This window comes from Mustelus asterias, chromosome 1 (genome assembly GCF_964213995.1).
Source record: "Mustelus asterias chromosome 1, sMusAst1.hap1.1, whole genome shotgun sequence".
NCBI lineage: Eukaryota > Metazoa > Chordata > Chondrichthyes > Carcharhiniformes > Triakidae > Mustelus > Mustelus asterias.
The window spans coordinates 107,911,914-107,937,902 of record NC_135801.1 but is presented as its reverse complement, the minus strand read 5'-3'; the positions used below and the strand labels follow the sequence as shown (position 1 = coordinate 107,937,902).

The 25,989-nt window shown below is 40.8% G+C and overlaps 1 protein-coding gene across 2 annotated transcripts in view; it reads right to left on the bottom strand.

The window, feature by feature from the left end:
* The window catches only part of slc30a9 (solute carrier family 30 member 9), a 100,589-nt gene that overhangs the window by 43,547 nt on the left and 31,053 nt on the right, over positions 1–25,989 (bottom strand). For both annotated transcript variants that reach the window (XM_078216833.1, XM_078216842.1), the window contains exons 7-12: positions 15,465–15,547; positions 13,034–13,092; positions 8,609–8,676; positions 8,063–8,165; positions 516–571; positions 110–245 (exon numbers count right to left, since the gene is read on the bottom strand). In XM_078216833.1, coding sequence (XP_078072959.1) covers positions 110–245; positions 516–571; positions 8,063–8,165; positions 8,609–8,676; positions 13,034–13,092; positions 15,465–15,547 — 505 coding nt within the window. The remainder of the gene's footprint in view (positions 1–109; positions 246–515; positions 572–8,062; positions 8,166–8,608; positions 8,677–13,033; positions 13,093–15,464; positions 15,548–25,989) is intronic.

Below are 25,989 nucleotides of genomic sequence, written 5' to 3'. Positions count from 1 at the left end.
GAGTTTGGTTCAGATATATAATCATTTGGTTCTTGCATTAGGCAGTAAATTTGAAATTTCTCTGAATTAATCGCTCAATTTATTTGAAATATTTGAATACTGAACTTACCCATGTTAGGGATTCTATTTGCTGAGGATGTATAAGTCCAATAATTCCATGGTACCAGGAGAGTCCTGCACCCATCATAAAAATTCCTACTCCACTAATGAGGGAAGCAATGTAGCGCATATTTGTAAATCCATACCTTTAATTTAAAAACAACAATCAGAAAAATAAATGCAAAGGCAACTATCTGAACTGCAAATGTTTGGTGGATGAAAAATCTAAAATTTAAGTAATGCATGGTCATCACAAACATTTTAAATAGTGGCAACTTCTACGTTAAAACTTTTACTTCTATATCTATAACAATCTCTGCTATAGAGATCGATAGTGATCAACATGGGTATTCGTCCATTTTCACTATTAAAAGCATCTGTTGATCATTAACAAAATAAAATTAGGTTTTACTTACGGATGGCCAGGATCTGGGGTCCTGGAAGATTGACTGACACCCACTGCTAATAGAATCTGTAAAAAAAAACAGCCATATCAATTTTAGGTTCAGGAGTAGTGTCAGAAATAATTAAAAGAACATAATATCAAATTGCAAACCTTTCAGTACATCAGTTTTACCCACTTTTAAACAAAAGCATCTAAAGATATTAGTCAAGAATTTGTGGTCAGTGGTGAACAAACAATGTTTGCCATTCATTATACTTAGACTTATCCACAGATCGTCTGTAGGTTTTTATTATTAAAAATCCATAATAGCATACCACCCTGTGAACACACTGTGCATCTCCTTAACCAGATTGAAAAGTCCTTACTAAAGCACAGGGGGAAGTGGCAGAATGTAAACATGGGTGAGCATGTGGGCTGGGAGTTAAATTGGGAAATATTTCTGAGTGTGGTTGGAATCCAACTCCAACCTGATCCAGGTTTAACCAGATCAGGACAGGGAGCCAAGCTACTTCCAGGAGTTGCGCTGGTATTTTAAATTAATGAAGTTGCTAGTCCCTGAATTAACTCATTTGGTCAGTTTTACAGTGTACCCAAGTTGCTTAGGCCTTTCAGCAGCTGAAGCTACTCAGCTTCTGACCTCATTTTAGTCTTGGTCTAAACATGGACAAAAGAACTGAACTCAAAAGACAAGGGGAGAGTGACTGCCCTCAACATTAAAGAATGGCATCAAGCGGCCCTAGCAAAATTACATCAATGGAAATCCGTGGAAAAACTCCACTGGTTGAAGTCATACCGAGCACAAAGGAAGATGGTAGTTGTTGTTGCAGGCCAATTATATCCCAGCCAAAGGACACTGCTGCAGCAGTTGCTCAGGATAGTATCCTGGGCCCAAACATCTTCAAGCTGTTTCATCAATGACTTTCCCCCCCATCATAAGGTCGGAAGTGGAGATGTTTGCTGATGAAAAGTACCATTCACGACTCCTCAGATACGGAAGCACTCCATGCCCATATGCCGAAACACCTGGACAATATTCAGGTTTGGGCTGCTAAATGGTAAGTAACATGTGTGCTACACAAGTGCCATGCAACAATCATCCCTAACATTGATCCATGGCAGCAGCACGTACCAGAAACAGACTGAGGTCTCTTCAGAGGCACCGTCCAAACGCATGACCTCCATTACCTGGGACAAAGCTATGGGTCAAGGAACAGCACCACCTGCCAGCACCCCTACAAGCCACACACCATCCCGACTAGGAACCATATAGCCATTTGTTCACTGGGTTATGAATTTGACCTACCCAGTTCCACATACTGCTTCCCACTCAAGATAACAAGCCAAATCAAGCAGTTTGCAGGATGATGGACCTGTCGGGGCCATAAACATACATGGTGTATAGTTAAGACTCTGGAGCATCTGACGAAACCGAGACTGCTGTTTCCCACCCAAAGCTCTGACCATAACCTGTTCCACCCTTGCCAACGTAACCCAAACTGTTGATTGAAGGGTACATATTGGCCAAAGCACAGTGGATAAATAGTGCCATGGGATCTTTTTTTATCCACCCGAGCAAGCAGATGGGGCCTCCATTTAATATTGTACCTGAAGGAAGGCATCTCTAACAGTGCACTACTCTGCACATAAGTATTCCAAATTCACATTTTCTATCCGAGTGAATGCCAAGTCCCTCTGTGAGACACTATCACAGTGAAGCTTCTGAAAGAGCAGGGAAACTTTGCACTTAATGCGCACATCTGGAAACTGCTGTTCAATTTAATCCTTAGCAGTGATGTGATGCTCACTATTTTAACTGCAAAACATGGGCTGTTAATTCATATCCCATTTGATTATGGAGCAGTACTAATACTATACCATCTACCTGGTCACAGATCCAACACACACACAAAAGGTAAAACTGATTTATCAAAAATATCTGCTGCACCAAATAAAATGCAATTTCCTTCGTGAAAAAGTGAACAAGGTTAAAAGAAGCCTCTTTCAAATAACATTTATTTGTATCACAAGTAGGCTCACATTAACACTGCAATGAAGTTACTGCGAAAATCCCCTAGTGCAAACAATCAATTCCACTGGTCATGTAGTTTCATTAGTAGACAAGGTTAAAATGCCTTACAAGACTAAATTAAGTGGTCCAGTTATTAACGGGGAATATCTCTCATGACCACAGAACCCCTACAGTGCAGGAGGTCATCATTCAGCCCACTGAATCTTCAACTCTACAAAAGAGCATCCCACCACCACCATCCCCCCACAACCCCACGCATTTACCATACCTAATCCACCTAACCTACACAACTTTGACTACTGAGGGGCAATTTAGCATGGGCAATCCACCTAACCCGCACAGATACGGGGAGAACATGCAAACTCCACACACAGTCACCCAAAGCTGTAATCAAACCTGGGTGTCTGGCACTGAGGTAGCAGTGCTGTGCCACCCTGCCACCCAAAATTCAAGTGGAGAATGTGGCAATGTTTACTTTTCCCTTATTTAAGCTTCATCTTTGTTGAGCAAATAACGATACACTTGATAATAATATTAATGCAAAATTAAAGAGGCATAGCTCTGCCGTAGCTCTTTAGCCTTGGCCAATGGTAGTTTTATAAATCAAACCAGAGGGACAAAGTTAAGACATTGAAGGGACTTCTATTTCACGCTTATACGACAGAACCCATTAGGACTCGGCCAAGAATATCCTGTTCACTAAAAGCAGGACAAATCCAACCAGGCCATTTACCACTCAATTAGTCTACTGGTCATTAGCACAGTGATGGAATGCATAACTGAAAGTACTATCAAGCACTACTTGTTAAATTGCAGAAGATTCACGTGACTGATTCCAAGACGGGGGGAGATATCTTATGAGGAAAGGTTGGGCCTGTATCCATTGGAACTTAGAAGAATGAAGGGTGATCTTATTGAAAGATACAAGATCTTGAAGGGACAAAAACAGAAAATGCTGGAAAATCCCAACAACTCAAGACAGCATCCGTGGAGAGAGAATAGAGTTAACATTTCAAGTCTGGATGACCCTTCGTCAGAGGTACAAGGTGTTAGCTTTATTCTCTCTCCACACATGCTGTCAGACCTGCTGAGATTTTCCAGCATTTTCTGTTTTTGATTCAGGTTCCAGCATCTGCAGTAATCCACTAAGATCCTGAGAGGGTTTGACAGAGCAGATGCCAAAATATTTCCCCCCCTGTGGGAGAGACCAAAATGTGGAAATGCCGGTGTTGGACTGGGGTAAGCACAGTAAGAAGTCTGTAAGAGACCAAAACCAGGGGACACCATTTAAAACCAAGGAATGTCCCATTTAAGATGGAAATTAAGAAAACACTTTTCTCTCAAGAGTCATGAATTGGTGGTATTCTATTCCCAGAGGGTGGTGGAAGCAGGGTCACTAAATATTTTTTTTAAGTCAAAAGCAAGTAAGATTCTTGATTAACAAGGAAATCAAAGCGTATTGGAGGTAGGCAGTAGAGTAGCAGAGGCCACAATTAGATCAGCCATCATCTTATTAAATGGTGGGGAAGGCTTGTGGGGCCAAATTGTCTACTCCTGTTCCTAAATCGTAGGTGCATAAGTTTGTATAACTTGCTCACTGAGTTATAGCAGAGCCACTCAGCTCATCTCATTATCACCTTGATCAAAACTTGGATAAAGAAGTGAGGTGGGATTGACTGTCCTTCCTGTGAGGGCAGTATTTGATGGAGTGCAGCATCATGGACACCTGGCAAAACTGTGGTCAATGAGAATCAGGGAAGCTCTTTACTAGTTGGTGGACTCAAACCTAGCAGAAAGATCAATCATCTCAGGCCCAGGACATCACTGAGCGAGCTCCTCAGCATAGTGTCCTAGGCGCCACCATTTTCAGCTGCTTCATCAGTGACCTTCCCCATCATGAGGTCAGAAGTGGAGATGGTTGCACAATGTTCAGCACCATTCACAACTCCTAAAAGCACTGACACAGCGCTTGTCAATATGCTGCAAGACCTGGACAATATTCAGTCTTGGGTCGAACAGTTGCAAGTTAACCTTTGTGCTGCACAAGTGCCAGACAATGACCATCTCCAACAAGCTGGAATCTAACCCTTTCCCCCCAAAGCCTCTCAACCATCTAAGTCAGCAAGTGTGATGGAACATTTGTCCATTTGCCTCAATGAATGCAGTTCCAACAACATTAGAGAAGCTTAACACCATCCAGGACAAGACAGTCACTTGACTGGCATCTCATCCACCATCAAGTACAGTGACAGCAGTGTGTACCATCCACAAGATGCACATTATTCACCATGGCTCCGTCAACAGCATCTTTCAAACCCATGACCTCTATCATTTATGTGGAGATGCCAGCGTTGGACTGGGGTGGGCACAGTTAGAAGTCTCAACACTAAGTTAAAGTTCAACAGGTTTATTTGGAATCACAAGCTTTCGGAGCACTGCTCCTTCATCAGGCGCACCTGATGAAGGAGCAGCGGTCCGAAAATTTGGGATTCCAAATAAACCTGTTGGACTTTAACCTGATGTTGTGAGACTTCTTACTCATCATTTAGAAGGACAAGGGAGCAGATACATGGGAACATCACCACCTTCATGCCCCCCTCCAAGTCACACACCATGCTGACTTGGAACTCTCTCATCGTTACTTCATTGTCGCTGGGTCAAAATCTCACAATTCCCTTCCAACAGCATTGTGGGTGTACACCACAGATTGTAGCAGTTTGAGAAGGCAGCTCACCACCACCTTATCAAGGGCAGTGAGAGATGGGCAATAAGTATTGTCCTAGCCAGCGACACCCACATCCTATGAAAGGATAAATGTTAAAAACTACAGATGTGAGAACACTTGAAGAATTTAATTACCAATTTTATCAAACCATAATTTTTGCTATTATGTTTTGATTTAAGAACAAAAGAGAATTTGATCCAGAATGGTTATTACCTAACATGGCCTAAAAGGGTTGCTCTAAAACTGGATTTCCTCTTCTCCAAATTGATAAATTGGATCTAATGTACTGGTTTAACAAACAATTTCATCCTCTGTCAAATTTGCAAACATGAAAACAAGTACAAATCCATTTCACCGTAAAACTTCAAAAATTAACCCAACAGTGACTGACATCATGGACACAGCTAAGCCATACCTTGACCCACAAAAAACAGATCAGATTTTGAAAGTCTAAGATTCCAGATGGAAATGGAACCTTAATCTCAGCCTGTGTGAAATTATGGTGTCCATAGTCAAAATAACCATTTGAAAATGCTTCAAGGCAAACTGGTCTCCAAGGATCAAAAGACTGTCAAAAACATTAGGAAGACATGAGTTTAAGCTTTGTCAAAGGAAGCAAATGATTACTTTGTTAAGAACCTCAAAGGTCAAGGATTACAAAGCGTATATTAACCAAAAAGGTAAAAATAGAAATATTCTACTTAAGGGTCTTGCCATGCAATGAAGGAGCTTGATAGGAAGAAGAAACAGAAAAGGGCACAATTTTAAAGGGACTGCAGAGGCAGAGGAACCTAGGTGCATATGTGGTTAAATCATTGAATGTAGCAGAACAGGATGACCGAGCAATATATAGTATCTTAGGCTTTATTAATAGGGGCATAAGTACAAAGACGTGGAAGTTGTGTTAAACTTGCATAAAACAATTATTTGTTCTCAACTGGTATATTATATACAGTTCTGAGTGCCACACTTTAGGAAGGGTTTGAATATATTAGACAGAGTGCAATCCAATAGAATGTCTCCTGGGGTGAGAAACTTCAGCTACTCAGACAAATTGAAGAAGTTGGGGCTGTCTTTCCTGGATGAGGTGGTCATGAAGTATTCAAAATCATGAGTAGTTTGGACAGAGTAGATAGGGTAAAAAAAAGTTAGTGGAAGGATCTAGAACAAGAGCACCCAGGTTTAAGGTAAATGATGACATAATAAAAGTTATTCACATAGTGAGTGGTTAGGATCTGGACTGCACTACCTGACAGTGTGGTGGAGGCAGGTTCAGTCAAGGAATTCAAGGAGGAATTGGATTGTTATCTGAAAAGGAACACTATGCAGGCTATGGGGAAAATATGTAGTGGCACTAGGTAAATTATCGAGCCAGCACAGACATGAGGGGCCGAGTGGTTTCCTTCAATGTTGCAACAATTCTGTGATTGCAAAAATTCTAATAATTAATCATCTTTCCTATCACACCTCTGAAAATACTAGAGCTTATATCTATTGAAGATGAATGGAATTGCCTTGTGGTTCCAAACTTAAGAGGAAATACAACACCTCGCGATTAGAATAACCACATATATATGGGCGGCACAGTGGTTAGCACTGCTGCCTCACATCACCAGGGACCCGGGTTCGATTCCTACTTGGGTCACGGTCTATGTGGAGTTCGCACATTCTCCGTGTCTGCGTGGGTTTCCTCTGGGTGCTCCGGTTTCCTCCCAGAGTCCAAAGATGTGTGGGTTAGGTGGATTGGCCAGGCTAAATTGCCCCTTAATGTCTGGGGGACTAGCTAGGGTAAATGTATGGGGTTATGGGGATAGGGCCTGGGTGGGATTGTGGTCAGTGCAGACTCGATGGGCCGAAGGGCCTCCTTCTGCACTGTAGAATTCTATGATTCTATGATATACATTGCCAAACTAATGGCATTACTGAAGACATGTTCCTACATCCATCAACTCAATAAAGTTTTGCTTCAAACTTGGAGGTGCAATCTGATAATGATGTTGTGACATCAATGGTGCACCTGGTTCATGAAATCAATGAGGAGGAGGTAAAAAATGACCGAGGCGCAGGCTGGACTGTGGTCAAATGAGGTACAGAAAGAGGGAAAGAAAGATTGGATTAACAAAGAAAGAGACAACAAAAAGAATGGAAGTATTTAGATATTCACTTGCACTGCCATAACCTCCAGGGTTATGAACCAAGCACTGGAAAATGGGATTAGTGTAGTCAAATCTTTGGTGACTGGCATGGACAGGATGAGCCAAATGGACTCCTTCTCTAAATGTCTATGAATCCATTAATTTTCTTTTTAATTTTACATTCATTAAACCCCCAAACAATGTATTAAATGCACGAATTAGATTGCAAACTTGTACCCTTTCTGGTCGAGAGAGGTGAATTTAGTGGGTAATTAACATGCAAATACAGCAAGTTCTCAAAAGTAAGGCAGGCTCAGGATGCGATGCCATTTATGTGAAGCAGTGCTGTAAATTAACCAAAAAGGTCTGCAGATTTGCAACTCACTATGTCTTAATCCAATAAATTTGGAGCCAACTTGCATATTAACAGCATGCATCATCAACCGTCTGCAATTTTTTGGAGCAAAATACAACCTGTTAGTGTGAAATCAAATATGGCTACAATATTAGAAATGTTTTCAAATTTATAACAAATAATTGATAAATTATTCCTGTGGCGAACTTTCAAGTATGATAAAGCAACAGTAAATCATAGTTGAAACATGTTCAATTTATGCTTAAAGTGCATTCATTTGCCTGGATATTGAATCAATAGATCATTTCCTTACCTGATTACAGGTGTCAGCCAGTGAATGTATAGCTTCTGAAAACATTGATGCAGACCCTGTATAAATCCAGGCAAGCAGTTTGAAGATAAAATTCAGCCCATTGCTAGAGAGTGGGGTTAACAAAAATAACATTGACAGATAGAAATATGGGACTTCTGTACTTTGAAGGAACAATTGAAAAGCAATTTTTTAAGGTTTGTTTTCACTTTAGCCAAAGCAAGAAAATTAATTTTGAATTTCAATGTGCCAAACAAACTAGAAATGGAACATCAATGTCCAATTTGGCCCAGAATCAAATTTCCTATTATCTCAAGGGACAAGCATCATATGTTATGGCCAGATCACTAAATGGAGAATTTTCTCCGCTAGCCTACAGGTATTTGCTAACTCTGCCTTTGGGAGAGTAGAGTGGTGGACAGCATCATGCATGGAAGGGAGAAGAGGCAGAGAGAATGCATATTTACCATTATCTTGTTCTTTATACAGATTTTTATCCAATCAAAGTTTTAAAATAAAATAAACTTTAAAGACAAAACAAGGCCTTACATGCAGATTGCAACCATCACAACTTTTCCAGGTCCCTGTAAGAATGGTGTTGACTTAGTTGAGCGAGGCTAAAAGGAAAAATTAAAATGCAACTTGTATTATTATAAAATAAAGCATACACTAATGCAGTTCTTTAACTTGTGAATAATTTACCCCTACCCATGGCAATCCTTTATTAGGTGAAATTTATCATGCCACTTTTTATTTTTTGACTAATAAAATTCAACAAGCCAGCAATTACAAACAAGCATTATGCATTTTACATACTCCTACACCTTACTTCCTTCAAAGCGTATAAAAGGAGGTGCTTAAGAATGCCCAAGATAAAAAAAGGCAAAGGAGAGTTCAGTGCTGCATGGCATCAATCATTTAACAAGAGCAGCACCGACCAATAGATATGCCAACAGTTTGAGAAAAAGTTACTATCAACTCTGATTTTTGCATAACCAAATAATTTGTTTCTACATTTATACCAATACGACAATGGTATAAATACTACAAGCTGCAGTTGCTTTTACTGATTGATTATTGCATATCTATTAAGAGTCAAATCATGAGAAAAGTATCAAGAGCTTTGATAACTGCAGCGATTGACATATGATCAAACATTTCTGCAGCTCTTGGTTCCTTACTAGTTAAATTCAATTACAATGGACAATCGCAACATTTTGGATAACTAATATTCAGATTATCAGGGTGGTCTTGTTAAATTATGCAGCGTACCCTTCCTAATTACAAGAATTAGCTTGGAATATTTTAAACATAAGCAAAACAAAAATGACTGAAAATAAAGTTGTCAGTACAGTATTTTACAGGAGCTAAATTAATTGCAAATGACATCCATGTGCACATTCACATACTTGCTGAATATTTATACAATGTGCATATTGCCTGATATTCAACAATGAAAGCCACCCAAACACATTGCACCAGACTCACTCCCTCCTTTGCAGAGCAAGATAAAACATAACCAGAGGCCACAACACCCAACTAGCAAGAACAGGCATGGCTGCATATCTTTAAACTAATGGGAGGAGACAACGTTTGCAATGATTGGAGCTGAAGCCATAGCAAAAAAGGAGACTGAAACCATCTCCTTACATCGCACATATTGTACAATCTACTCTTCCAATTTACAAGCTGCAGATGTAAGCATGCATCCCGTTTCCTCCCCACCCCACCTCACTGCAACGCTACCCTAGTGCCCTCCTTTCGGATAACCAAGAACCTACAATCTGATTGGCAGTGGTGAAAGAGCAAAGGCCATGATGATGATGGATAAACACTTATCATTCGCTATCACAATTGCAGCCACTATAGTACAAGTGTATCTGGCATAGCAAGGGTTAAAATGGAACTGGGAAACAGTTTCAGAGTGTGATGTAAAGAGACAAATGACATGAAACTAGAGTCAGGTGCAGACTGGACAGAGATCTATGTAGAGTAAGCACAGAGTTAGCTCATAGTTGTGCGTTAATAAACATAATATTCTACCATACAAACCTCAAGACTTCATGAGACACAAAATAAACCCTTACAACAGCCACCAGCTGAGAAAAATGGGTCAGAAACAACTGTTAAAATTAATGAAGGGTAATTACAAAGGAGTGAAAGCAGAGTTGTCTGGAACAGACTGGGAAAGGAGTTTAGCAGAATAGATGATTGACAAGCAATGGCAGACATTTGTGAAATAGTTCGTAACACACAACAAAGATTTATTCGAGTGAGAAGGAAGGATTCTAGGAAGAGGAAGAATTCTAGGAAGAGGGTAAATCAATCATGGTTAACCAAGGAAGTTAAGAAGCGTATTAAACTGAAAGGAAAAACATACAATGTGGCAGATTATGGTAAGCTAGAAGATTGGGAAGTTTTAAAAACCAATAGAAGATGACCGAAAAAAATAATAGATAAACTACGAAGGTAAACTAGCAAGTAATACAAAAATAGACAGGAAGAGTTTCTTTAAATATATACCATGGAATAGAGCCACCAAAGTGAACATAGAGAATGAGACTGGGGAATTAATAATGGGGAGTCAGGAAATGGCAGAGGAGTTAAATAAATACTTTGCGTCAGGCTTCATGATGGAAGATACTAATAACATTCCAAAAATACTAAATACTCTGGGGGCAAAAGTGGGGGAGAAAATAAATACAACTACCACGAGAGAAAAAGTACAGGGAAAATTAAAGGCTGGTAAGACTCCTGGCCCTTACAGGGTGCATCCTAGGATACTGAAGGAAATAGCTACATAAATAGTTGATGCAATAATAATCATCATCATCCGTAAATTCTGGAAAGTACCAGAGGATTGGAAAACTACCAAAAAGGAAGGGAGACCAAAAAAGGTAACTATAGGCCAGTTAGCTTGACCTCTGTCATTGAGAGAATGTTAGATTCCATCGTAAAAGGAGGTAATATCAAAGCATTTAAAAATACATGTTATAGTCAAGCAGAGTCAGCATGACTTCATGAAAGGGAAATCATGCCTGCCAAATTTATTAGAATTATTTGTGGTAATGAGCAGGATAAAGGAGAACTGGCAGATGAAAAAGCAGGTACCACACAAAATGCTACTTTTTAATAAGATAAGAGCCCATGGTGTAGAGGATAATACAGTTGGGATAAGAGGGGAATGTTCAGGATGATACAAGGATCAATGCTGGGGACAGAATTATTTACCACATATATTAATGATTTGGACAAGGGAGGCGAATGTATTATTGCCAAATTTGCAGAAGACAAAAAAACGATGGGAAGCAAGTGGTGAGAATGACAAGAGTCTACAGAGGGATATAAATGAGTGGACAAAAGCTTGGCAGATGGAATGATGTAGGAAAATGTAAAGTTATGCACTTTGATGGGCAAAATAAAGGAGCTGAATATTATTTAAATCAGGAAAGACTGCAAAGAACTGCAACACAAAGGAATTTGGAGGTCCACGTGCACAAGTTACAAAAAAACCAGCAAGCAAGTTCAGCAAGTCACAGGGAAGGCAAGTGGAATGTAGGCCTTTATTTCAAGGGAATGGAGCATGAAATAGGGAAGTCTTGCTAAAACTATACAGGCACTACTTAGATCACACCTGGAATACTATGAATAGTTTTAGTCCCCTTACCTGCATTGGAGGCAATCCAGAGAAGGTTGATCCCAGACATGGAAGGATTTTCTTTGGCAAAGAGGCGGAGTATGTTGGACCTATACTCATTAAAGTTTAGAAGAAAGAGGGGACCTTATTGGGACACGTAGGCCAGAATTTTACTGTCCCCCTGGCCACAGGAATTGGAGCGGGCGAGGGGCAGACCATGGAAAGGTCCACTGAATTCAGGCGGGATCTTATGGTTGCGGGATGAATGAGGCTGTAAAATCCTGCCCATTGTATTCTCATGGGGTTGACAGGGTAAATGATGACAGGATGTTTCCTTTGTAAGAGAGTCTAGGATCAGAGAGCATAATCTCAGAGTAAGGAGTCGTCCATTTAACACAATTGAAAAATAATTTTCTTCTCAGAGGGTACTGAATCTGTGGAATGCTTTTCCACAGAGGGCTGTACATGTGGGTGATTAAGTATGTTCAAGGCTGAAATAGACATTTTTAATCGGTAAGGGAAGAGCTATGGGGATATGGTGGAAGTGGTCAAGATCATATCAGATCAGTCATGTTCTCATTGAATAGTGAAGCAGATTTCATGGGTTGAATGGCCTACTTCTGCTCCAATGTCTTGTGGCCTTATACAGACATTGCTATCATTTAAGGGACGTGTAAAGTGGGATATACCTGTTCCAGGACACAAGGCATAAATAGCCTGCACTTGGCACTGGGGATAATGATCGTAGAGCTGCCAGTTCAGAGAGTGAGTTTTCACACTTTACTTCAGAGGAGTTTACTTCAATGGATGGCTCACAAGCTTGATGGGTATGCAGAATGAAATGCTTAGTGCATTATTAGACCTGCTAGAAAGTCTGTGGTCAATGTCAAAGAGCATGGAGGAGTACAGCATCAAGATGGTACAGGACTTTGCAGAGCTTGAATTGCTCAGGACAGTTTGTGGCTTGCAGGGACTCTTGCCATGTTATTACCATGTATCTGCTGCAACGTATCATGTGGATGGTACACACTACTGCCATTGTATTGGTGGTGGAATGTTTAAGGTGGTGGATGGGGTGCCAATAAAATGGGTTGCTTTTCCTGGATGGTAATCAGCTTCTGGCGTATTGTCGGAGCTGCACTCATCTAGACATATGGAGAGCATTCCATCACCACTCTGACTTGTGCCTTGTAGAGGATGGGGAACGTAGGCTTTGGCCATCAGGATCAGAGTTGCTTGCTGCAAAATTCCTAGCCTCTGACCTAGTCTTGTGGCTACAATAGTTATATAGCTATATATACACATACAGAATAGATATATTTCAGAAATGGTCTTACCATAGTGTTACCCAGAAACTCCCTGTATTCCCGCATTAACTTCTGGCTCTTGAAAAGATCTACAATGGAGAAAAGATATCAAGTCATATCCACTTTGTACTAGAACACAAGTTCAATTAATCGAATTAACCAGGTCCATGACATTGCACTGACAGGGATTCTGAAAAAGTACAAAAAGTATTTTAAGAGACAGTGATGCAAGTGTTTTTGATGGATTCTGAGAAATAATTTTCTTACCCACTTAAAATAGGCAATATATTCATTTTCTTATACAACTGAGGTATAAGAAAGATAATTAGGTGCTTCTAACAAGGACAAAAGGATGCATCGCTGTAGATCTGGGAGTCAGTCGCATGTAGGCCAGACCAGGTAAGGGTGACAGACTTTCTTCCCTAAAGGGCATCAGTGAACCAAATGGCTTTTCTTTTTTTTTACAATCAAAAATGCTTTCGCAATCATTAGACATTTAATTCCAGATTTTTAAAAAAAGAATGGATTCAAATTTTGGCATCTGTTGTGGGGGGATTCAAACTCAGGACCCCAGAGCACTACCTTGAATCTCTGGATTACTAGTCCAGGTGACAATACTATTAGCTCCCCAGTAAAATCTAAACCAGAACAGAAATTTAACAATAAGTTGTATTTACATAGTTAGTGATTTTTGACAGAGAAAAACATTTTTGTAAGAAATTCAGAAACCCGAGCCAAAAAAATCCACATTAATCATCTATTTAATGTTCACCTAATCTTTCAATTTTTAAAAAAATTTATGCTTTTCTGTTGCATTCTCTCCAAGTAATTTGAGACATTATTTGAAAGAAATAGTGGGTTGGGGGAGAAGGTAGGAAACGGAAATACAAGTCACTCATTGAAAGCCAGTGCGGACGTAATGGACCAAATGGCCTCATACTGTAAACATTCTGTAATAAAATGATCACAAGCTGATGCTGCAAATTATCCTCAAATCGTCTACCTGTTCATCTCATATTTGCACTCCCTCTGCTGGCTACAGAGTTGAAAGGCAAAAATGTCATTCCTTTCTTAATTTCTGGCGAGTTAGGAGGCATAGATAAGAAAAGCAAATATTGCTATTAGCCCACTCCTGCAAGTTGCAAAATAAAAATTTCATTTTTTTCCATTTCTGACTCTACATTACTCCAGTCATTTTCACCTGTTGCCAAAATTCTTAACAGCCCAGCTGACTCAAATTCCAGTTATGTATATTTAACCCCAGGGTCTTTTGCTGACCCAGTGAGACCTCTGGGCTTTCCTGCTGTCCCATTGATTTGTCGCTTTATTTAATTAATTAATAGATTCTTATCAGATCATTACAACCTCATGTAATTATTGTGGGGAATTTCTTGTTCTTGGTAAAATATAATGTTAATTACATTTTATTAATTAACTTTACTCAATCGTGTTCTCCTAACAATGAAGTTTACTTTGCAATTTTACTGTGTGCCTCAATTTCAGTTTTCTTGCTTTAGGTCTACTATTTGTTTCCCTCAATGCAAATTGCTTTTCATTTCCATATAGTTTTTTCTCCCTTTTTTCCTATTTGACTTACTGCTCCAATTTCTCTTTTCCTGCTCACTTTCAACACAGCCCTCCCTCTATGCTTCTTACTGGCTCTCCACGTCCATTTTAGTTTCTCCTCTCTCTTCACCAATTATATTTATTTTAAACCACCGTCCCTCAGTTTCCCATTCCTGCAGTACTCACTGCACATCCCTCTCAATTATTCTTACATTTTTAAACTACTTCATGCACAATTGATAATTCCCTATCAAATTAATTACCCACATCGATCTTCATTATTCACCTCCCCAAAATACTAAGTACTTATTCCTGTTAATTATGCTTCCCCATACCTATACCTCAACTACATTGTCCATTCCCACAGGCCCCTCAAATTATCCAAATTCCTCCCTAACCATGCATTACTTTCCTTAAGCTTCATATTACCAACTAGGGGAGTTTAATCTTTATTTCTGATCAAAGTAGCAATAGAATTATCATTTTGAGAGGCTATATAACCTTCTACTGATTTAATTAGTTCAACAACATTGGTGCTCACTACAGGTTTACAAGCTATTGCATTAGATTTTAAATATCATATTTTTTCAACCAATGTTTTAGAAGTGCTGGATTTCAATCAAATTGCATACAAAATATTCTAATCGGCAGAGTTACCTTGACGACTCAAAATATCTTATGGAAAAAGTGAATAAATTCTTCCTGATTCATCAACCTGCTAACTTCAGTCTTCAAAGCAGTGGCATCTGTCATATATCTTAGTACATATTTACAGGCAGTGCACCTATCTAGTACATATTTCACATTTCTTCAGCTCTTACCAAATGGAATAGATGAACCAGATCAAACATCTTAATCACATTTTAAACATTGTAGAAATATTTCTCAGACTTACCTTCTTTGTATGCAATTTCTTCATTTTGACGCTGTTTTTTTACCCGTGCAAGAGCTTCTAGGCTACCATGCACCTCAAGAGCCCTTAAAGAAATGTTGAACATCTGTTAGAAATGCTGTAACCACTTCTTATGGATGTATTACATTTTATATCTCAACATGTAAAAAGAAACGTTCAAGAATGTTTTAAGTTATTTAGAATTATCACATACACATAAAAGCATCATCTTAATATCAAGTACATTTGGTTTTGTTGGTTGTGCTCAATCAGGAAATGTGGATGCGTGTTTCCACATTATACTTAATTGTTTTTATTTTTTGATGAGCACAAATATTTTTCATGAAAGTGTTTGGAAAACTTTCTATTCTACTTGTTTGCAAATACACAGGACAGTTCATGTGTAAACATTGCAGGTCGCAGAAGTTAAAGGATGGACAGAGGTGTTATGTGGCAGAAAACATCGGATAAGGGTACATAATTTTGTTGGATTAGCATGTAGAATGCACTTAAAAACCATTTAGATACCTTTAATTTCCAATTATGTAAAGGATTTGGAAATAGGCAGAACGGAAAGGTTCCTAACATTATATTTTGGCAAAAGTGTGTGTTTAGGATAACTTGTGTGATGAAGAATGCAAATACAGTTTAGTGAATTGACACATGACAGATCCAGTTCAATGGAAAGAACTTGTATTTACATAGTGTCTTTCACAGCCCCAAGATGCCCCAAAGTGCTTTACAGCAAATGAAGAACTTCTGAAGTGTAGTCACCATTGTAATGTCTAAGCTATGGCTAGGAATTTGCACACTGACAATAGCCAAATGATCAATTTTAGTGATGAGAGTTTAGCAATAAATACTAGTCAAGACAAGGAAGAGAAATTTATAGTACATTTTGTGAAGTAGAAGTCAAATATATGCTAAATAATAAGACTTTAGGAAAATTGGAATTCCGCGTTTGAAACATGGAATACAAAAACAAAATGGAGATATTAGTTAGCCCATGCAGCACAAGGCATTCCCTTCTGGAGAATGCAGTCATGGAATGGGAATTACAAACGTTTGAAGAATTTGAGTTAATAGTAGTGAAGAAATATACTTAAATTAGAAAAAAAAATCAGGGTATTGATCAGTTTAAAGGATACCTTAAACAGGCTTTCAAAATTATGAAATGTTCTGAGAAACTAAATAGTGATAGATTGGCGAACAAATCGGTACAATTTCAGGGTCAAAAGAAGTTAGAATAAATATTGGAAGTTTAAGAGAGCACCGAATGTTTGATTACAATAAACTGTTGTGCCATAGACTATTGGATACATTTTGCAAGATCCAGTTCTCTGGTGGGGAAAACGGGATGAGGAGTTGAATACCTGGCAGAAGTACACTGGAAATCTTTCTTTTCACTAATTTCAACAACCAGGAGATACCATCATACTAACCAAGATAAAGAAGATATCATAGTACTAACCAAGATAACAAAGATGTCAATTAGTTCATTCACCGGTCTGTGCTAAGTAAATAAATCTCAAACGGGACAGTTTGAGGACAATAAAAATATCCTTGGTTTCCTTTAGCTAGGATATCCAATAATCCATAAATGGAAAACGCAAGCATGTAGACAGATCTGAAATTAACTGCACTGTCTTTCAGAGTTGATAAATGTGGCAAAATTTACTTTTTAAGCTTATACATGAAGAAATAACCCTTTAGAATGCTTTGTCCAGAAGGGAAGGATCTAAAGGGTAAAACATGGAGGGGTTGAGGAAAAGAAAATGTACAGCATGTTGAAACAGATCAATGCACCACTTGCTCATAATGCCATTGTGCTAAAAATGACACTATTCTTCAATCACTTCAAACAGTAATGACTTGTTAAATGATTTTCCAAAAAGAGAAGTCCTCAAATTCAACTGTTCCATCAGGGCCATTATTTTCAGTTTGGCATATATTAAAATTGCATGTGGAGGTATGCTATCATCACCTAATGCAACTTCTTCTCACCCACTCTTGCAGTTTATTTAGTGTTGCATCTCAGACTCCAAAATATTTAAAAAAGTCTAGTCTAGATTTTTTTTAAATTAACAGAGCATTTTAAAATATCCCGTCAATAGAAGTGGCAAATGATGAAATAAGGTAAATGTCAATGAGAGATCGGTGTTGGAAGGACTAGTTATTTAAACTGATTCTGAAATGAAAACATTTTAAAGACAATACTTTGCGTTGGCCTACTGAGACTGTCGTTAAGCTTTTAAAAATCTCAAAAATAATTGTTCATCATTAAGATACATCTTCAAAAACATGTGCACACAATTACTGTGAAAATGAAATGCTGTCAAAATGATTATACAGCTGCAAAGGTCAAAGGTGTAGTTTATTACTGCTTATATTCCCTGACATTCCAATGTCTTAGCAGATAAATGCACTGCTTGGTGTTCTGAGCCAGAACGGAGATCCCAGGATCAAACCCCATGTGGTTAATTATAGAGTCACAGAGGCTTACAGACTAGAAACAAGTCCTTTGGCCCAACTTGTCCATGCCGCCCCGTTTTTAACCATGATGTGGCATTGCCGACATTAGACTCTCAGAATACCAGGTTAAAGTCCAACAGGTTTATTTGGTAGCACCAGCTTTCGGAGCGCTGCTCTTTCATCAGGTGATGAAGGAGCAGTGCTCCGAAAGCTCGTGCTACCAAATATATCAGCTTTTACCACTAAGCTAGCCTCAATTGCTTGCATTTGACTCACATCTCCTATCTGCATCTTACCCATGTAACTGTTTAAACGCTTTTTAAAAGACAAAATTGCACCTGCCTCTGGCAGCTTGTTCCAGACATTCACCACCCTCCAAGTGAAAAAACTGCCCGTCCGGATGCTTTTGTATCTCTCCCCTCTCACCTTAAACCTATGCCCTCCAGTTTTAGATACTCCTACCTTTGGGAAAAGATGTTGACTACCTACCTTACTTATGCACCTCATTATTTTATAGACCTCTATAAGATCACCTCTAAGCCTCCTACGTTCCAGAGAAAAAAGTCCCAGCCTATCCAGCCTCCCCTTAATGACTCAAACCATCAAGTCCTGGTCGCATCTTGGTAAATCTTTTCTGCACTCTTTCTAGTTTAATAATATCCTTTCTATAATAGGGTGACCAGAACTGGACACAGTATTCCAAGTGTGGCCTTACCAATGTCTTGTACAACTTCAACAAGATGCCCAAGTCTGTATTCAATGTTCTGACCAATGAAACCAAGCATGCTGAATGCCTTCTTCACCACCCTGTCCACCTGTGACTCCACTTTCAAGGAGCTATGAACCTGTACTCCTAGATCTCTTTGTTCTATAACTCTCCCCAATGCCCCACCATTCACTGAGTAGGTCCTGCCCTGCTTCAATCTACCAAAATGCAACACCTCACATTTATATAAATTAAACCCCATCTGCCATTGATCAGCCCACCTGCCAATTGATCAAGATCCTGTTGCAATCCTGGATAATCTTCTTCACTGTCCACTATGCCACCAATCTTGATGTCATCTACAAACTTACTACCCATGCCCCATAAATTCTCATCCAAGACATTAATATAAATAACAAATAACAGTGAACCCAGCACCGATCTGAGGAACACTGCTGGTCACAAGCCTCCAGTTTGAAAAACAACACCCTACAACCATCCTGTCGTCAAGCCAATTTTGTATCCAATTGACTACCTCACCCTGGATCCCATGAGATTTAACCTTATGCAACAACCTATCATGCAGTATCTTGCAAAAGCCTTGCTATGTAGATGTCGACTGCACCGCCCCCATCTACCTTCTTGTTACCCCTTCAAAAAACTCAAATTGATGAGACATGATTTTCCACACAAAGCCATGCTGACTGCCCCTAATCATTCCTTGCCCCCAATGTCTATAGATCCTGTCTCAGGAAAGCTTCAAACAAACTTACCCACTAGAGACATTAGGCTCATCAGTCTGTAGTTCCCAGGCTTTTCCCTGCAGCCCTTCTTAAACAAAAGGTACAGCCTTTGCCACCCTCCAATCTTCAGGCACCTCACCTGTGGCTGTTGTGATTCAAATATCTCTGCTTGGGGACCTGCAATTTCCTCCCTAGCCTTCCACAACGTCCTGGGATACACTTCGTCAGGTCCCGGGGATTTATCTACCTTGATGCGCTTCCAGCAACTCCTCCTCTGTAATATGTACACCCCTGAAGACATCACTATATTTCCCTAACGTCCATGCCTTTCTCAACGTTAAATATTGATGAGAAATATTCATTTAGGATCTCATCCATCTTTTGTGGATCTGCACATAGATGACCTTGTTGATCTTTAAGAGGCCCTATTGTCTCCCTAGTTACTCTTTTGCCCTTTATGTATTTTTAGGAGCTCTTTGGATTCTCCTTTGCCTTATCTGCCAAAGCAATCTCATGGTCCCTTTTTGTCCTCCTGATTTCTCACTCAAATCTCCTCCGACAACCTCTATACTCTTCAAGGGATCCACCTGATCCCAACTGCCTATGATGTCATATGTCTCCTTTTTGACCAGGGTCTCAATATCTGTACCTTTGGTGCACTCCGTCCATATCTGGATAGAGGATTGGTTAACTAACAGAAAGCAAAGAGTGGGGGTAAATGGGTGTTTTTCTGGTTGGCGATCAGTGACTAGTGGTGTGCCTCAGGGATCAGCAATTGTTTACGATTTACATAGATGATTTGGAGTTGGGTACCAAGTGTAGTACAAAATTCGCAGACACTTAAGATGGGTGGAAGAGCAAAGTATGCAGAGGACGCTGAAAGTCTGCAAAGGGATATAGATAATCTAAGTGGGTGAGGGTCTGGCAGATGGAGTACAATGTTGGTAAATGTGAGGTCATCCATTTTGATAGGAATAACAGCAAAATGGACTATTATTTAAATGGTAAAAAATTGCAACATGCTGCTGTGCAGAGGGACCTGGTGTCCTTGTGCAGGAATCTCAAGGAGTTGGTTTGCAGGTGCAGCAGGTAATTAAGGCAGCAAATGGAATTTTGTCCTTCATTGCTAGAGGAATGGAGTTTAAAAACAGCGAGGTTATGTTGCAGCTGTATAAGGTGCTGGTGAGGCCACACCTGGAGTACTGTGTACAGTTTTGGTCTCCTTACTTGAGAAAGGATATATGGCACTGGAGTGGGTGCAGAGGAGATTCACTAGGTTGATTCCGGAGTTGAGAGCGTTGGCTTATGAGGCGAGACTGAGTAGACTGGGGCTATATTCATTGGAATTCAGAAGAATGAGGGCAGATCTTATAGAAACATATAAGATTATGAAGGGAATAGATGATAGAAGCAGGGAAGTTGTTTCCACTGGCGGGTGAAACTAGAACTAGGGGGCATGGTCTCAAAATAAGGGGAAGCAGATTTAGGACCGAGTTGAGAAGGAACTTCTTCAAAGGGTTGTGAATCTGTGAAATTCCCCGCCCAGTGAAGCAGTTGAGGCTACCTCATTAAATGTTTTTAAGGCAAGGATAGATACATTTTTGAACAGTAAAGGAATTAAGGGTTATGGTGAGCGGGGAGGCAAGTGGAGTTGAGTCCACAAAAAGATCAGCTGTGATCTTACTGATTGGCGGAGCAGGCTCAAGGGGCCAGATGGCCTACTCCTGCTCCTAATTCTTATGTTATATCCCAGAGTCATCCAGGGTTCCCTACTTCCAGCAGCCTTGCCCTTCACTCCAAAAGGAATGTGCTTACCCTGAACCCTGGTTAACACACTTTTGAAAGCCTCCCACTTACCAGATGGCCCTTTGCCTTCCCACAGACTCCCCTAATTAACTGTTGAAAGTCCCTGCCTGTTACCATCAAAATTGGCCTTGCCCCAATTTAGAATGTTAACTTTTGGGCCAGACCTATCATTCTCCACAGCTATTTTAAAACTAATGGAATTACGGTCATTGGTCCCAAAGTGATCCCTCACTAACACTTCTGTCACCTGCCCTTCCTTATTTCCAAGAGGAGGTCAAGTTTTGTCCCCTCTCCCGTTGGGCCATCCACATACTGAGTGTGAAATTCCTCCTGAATTTCTTGATCCAATCTAAGGCATCAACAGGGACAGTATAATTGGCTTCAGGATCTTTGGGTTAGCAAAACAAAAATTCACAAGAGCTCCCAGTTCTGGTGGAGTGCACTGTAAGCCATTTACACACACAGTACCTTCAAAGGTTGTCAGCTACAAATTAGCTTTACACAAACAACAACCCATATTCACCAGAGGGGAAAAAATGTAAAAAAAGGGCACGTTTTAAAAAGTGCTAGTATTTATTGCCCATCCCTTGTCCTCGAGAAGCCAGTGATGAGTTGCCTGCTTGAACTGCTGCATTCTGTGTAATGCAGGTGCACACACAGTGCCATAAAAGAGGGAGTTACAGGATTTTAACACAGCAACAGTGAAGGCATAATGACATAGCTCCTCGTAATTCCCCATCAGGACCACAAGTGGTTGGGAGGAGATCTTGGTGTTTGTGGGCGCCTATTGCCTTTGTCCTTCTAGCTGAAGGTGCTGGGGTTTAAATAGAATCCCTACAATGCAGGAGGCTGCCATTCAGCCCATCAAGCCTGCACTGACTGACAGAGCATCCCATCCGGACCATATCACTGTAACCCCACGTATTTACCCTGCTAATCCCCTTACCTACACATCTTGGGGCACTAAAGGGCAATTTAGTATGGCCAATCAATCTAACCCGCACATTTTTGGACTGAGGGGGGAAACTGGAGCACCAGGAGGAAACCCACACAGACATGGGGAGAACAAGACTACTCCACACAGACCTAAGGCTGGAATTGAAGCCAGGTCCCTGGCGCTGAGAGAAAGCAATGCTAACCACTGTATAACTGTGCCGCTATGGAAGGAGCCTTGATGATGAGATGCTGTAGTACATTTTTGTGATGATACACACTGTCACTGTATGTGGGTGGTAGACAGTGAATGTTTAAGGTGGTGGATGACATGATCAGATGGACTGCTTTCATAGAAACCCAACAGTGCAGAAGGAGGCCATTCGGCCCATCGAGTCTGCACCGACCACAATCCCACCCAGGCCCTACCCCCACATATTTACCTGCTAATCCCTCTAACCTACGCATCTCAGGACCCTAAGGGGCAATTTTTAACCTGGCCAATCAACCTAACCCGCACATCTTTGGACTGTGGGAGGAAACCGGAGCACCCGGAGGAAACCCACGCAGACACGAGGAGAATGTGCAAACTCCACACAGACAATGACCCGAGCCAGGAATCGAACCCAGGACCCTGGAGCTGTGAAGCAGCAGTGCTAACCACTGTGCTACCGTGCCGCTTTGACCTGTATGGTGTTGACCTTCCTGAGGGCTGCACTCATCCAGGCAATTGTAGGGTATTCTGAACATGTGCCTTGTAGATGGTGGACATGCTCTGGGGAATCAGAAGCCATACTCACCACAAAATTCCCAGCGTCTGACCTGCTCCAGTCGTCACTATTTATATAGCTGTTCCAATTAGGCTTCTGGTCAATGATATTTCCTAGGAAGTTGATGGTGAGGGATTTATTGATGGTAATGCCATTGAGATAATTGTTGGAGACGGTCATTGCCTGGTACTTGTTTGGCATGATTATTTGCAACTGGTCAGTCCCAGCTAGATTATTCTCCAGATTTTGCTGCATGCGGGCACAGACTGTTTCAGTATCTGAGTAGCAACTGAATACTATAGAATCATCAATGAACATCCTCACTTCAATCTTATGATGGAGGGAAGGCCACTGATGAAGCAGCTAAAGATGGTGAATCTAGGACACTACCATGAGGAACTCCTGTAACGATATCCTGGCCCTAAGATGATTGGCAACAAGTAACCACAACTATCTTTCTTTGTGCTAGGCACAACTCCAACCCGGGTTTCCCCCCCCCCGCCCCAATTCCTATTGGCTTCGATTTTGCTAGGATTCCTTGATGCCACGTTTGTCAAATGCTACTTTGCTGATTTTCACAGTAACTTCATTAGTGTTAATGTAAGCCTACTTGTGATACTAATAATTAAACTTAAACTCTCATTTCACCTCATGTATTGAGCTCTTTTGTCCACGTTTGAACTGAGGCTGTAATGAGATCAGGAGCTGAGTAGTCCTAGAGGAAATTCAAACTGAGCATCAATAAATATGTATGTTATTGCTATCAAGCTGTGTTTACCCAATGTCAATGACACCTTCCATCAGAGTAAACTGATGCGATGACAATTGGGTGGATTGGATTTGTCCTGCTCTGTGGTCACAACATACCCGAGCAATTTCCCACACTGGGTGGGAACCAAAGCAAAGATGAATTAACTGAAGGGGAACGGGACAGCAGGGCCAGTAAGACTCAATAAGAGTAGGCAGGGTGTGGTTGCTAATCAAAGAGAGTCTGGTGGACTGAAGTGCATTTGTTTCAATGCGAGAAACGTAACAGGTAAGGCAGATGAACTCAGAGCTTGGATTAATACTTGGAACTATAATGTTGTTGCTATTACAGAGACTTGGTTGTGGGAAGGACAGGATTCACAGCTTAACGTTCCAGGATACAGATGTTTCAGGCAGGATAGAGGGGGATGTAAAAGGGGTGGGGGAGTTGCACTACTGGTTAAGGAGAATATCACAGCTGTACTGCGGGAGGACACCTCGAAGGGCTCATACAGCGAGGCAATATGGGTAGAGCTCAGGAATAGGAAGGATGTAGTCACGATGTTGGGGGTTTACTATAGGCCTCCCAACAGCCAGCAGGAGAGAGAGGAACAGATATGTAAGCAGATTTTGGCAAGGTGTAAAAGTATCAGGGTTGTTGTGGTGGGAGATATTAACTATATTGACTGGGACTCACTTAGTGCTAGGGGCATGGATGGGGCAGAGTTTGTAAGGAGCATCCAGGAGGACTTCTTGAAACAGTATGTAGATAGTCCAACTAGGGAAGTGGCCATACTGGACCTGGTGTTGGGGAATGAGCCTGGCCAGCTGGTCGACGTTTCAGTAGAGGAGCAGTTCGGGAACAGTGACCACAATTCAGTAAGCTTTAAGGTACTGATGGATAAAGATAAGTGTAGTCCTCAAGTTAAGGTGCTAAATTGGGGGAAGGCTAATTACAACAATATTAGGCAGGAACTGAAGAATGTAGATTGGGGGTAGATATTTGAGGGCAAATCACATCTGGCATATGGGAGGCTTTCAAGTGCAAGTTGATAGGGCTTCAGGACCGGCACATTCCTGTAAGGATGAAGGATAATTATGGCAAGTTTTGGGAACCTTGGATAACGAGAGATATTGTGAACCTAGTCAAAGAGAAAAAGAAAGCATTCGTCAAGGCTGGGAACACATGAAACAAGTGTGGAATACGAGGAAATTAGAAAACTTGGGTAAGGAGGGCTAAAAGGGGTCATGAAAAATCATTGGCCAGCAGGATTAAAGAAAATCCCAAGGCTTTTTATACATATATAAAGAGCAAGAGGGTAGCCAGGGAGAGGGTTGGCCCACTCAAGGGCAAGGGAGATGGGCGAGGTATTAAATGAGCACTCTTTGGTGAATACTGATACAGAGAAGGACTTGGTGGATGGTGAGTCTGGGAAAGACTGTGTAGACAGTTTGAGTCATGTTGAGATCAAAAAGGAGTATTGGAGTTCTTGAGAAACATTAAGATAGACAAGTCCCCAGGGCCTGATGGGATATACCCCAGAATACTGAGGGGGGCAAGGGAGGAAATTGCTGGTGCCTTGTGAAATCTTTGTATCCTCACTGGCTGCAGGGAAGGTCCCAGAGGATTGGCGAATAGCCAATACCCTTTGTTTAAGAAGGGTAGCAGGAATAATCCAGGTAATTACAGGCCGGTGAGCCTTACGTCAGTGGTAGGGAAATTACTGGAGAGGATTCGAGACAAGATTTATTCCCACTTGGAAATAAGTGGACATATTAGCAAGAGGCAACATGGTTTTGTGAAGGGGAGGTCATGTCTCACTAACTTGATCGAGTTTTTCGAGGAAGTGACAAAGATGATTGATGAGGATAGGGCAGTGGATGTTGTCTACATGGACTTCAGTAAGGCCTTTGACAAGATCCCTCATGGCAGACCGCTGCAGAAAGTGAAGTCGCATGGGATCAGAAGTGAGCTGGCTAGGTGGATACAGAACTGGTTCAGTCATAGAGGCAGAGGGTAACAGTGGAAGGGTGCGTTTCTGAATGGAGGGCTGTGACAAGTGGCGTTCCCCAGGGATCAGTGCTGTTTGTAATAAATAATAAATAAATGATTTGGACAAAAATGTAACTGATTTGATTAGTAAGTGTGCGGACGACACAAAGGTTGGTGGATTTGCAGATAGCGATGAGGACCAGAGGATACAGCAGAATATAGGTCGGTTGGAGGCTTGGGCAGAGAGATGACAGATGGAGTTTAATCCGGACAAATGTGAGGTAATGCATTTTGGAAGGTCTAATACAAATAGGAAATATACAGTAAATGGCAGAACCCTTAGGAGTATTGATAGGCA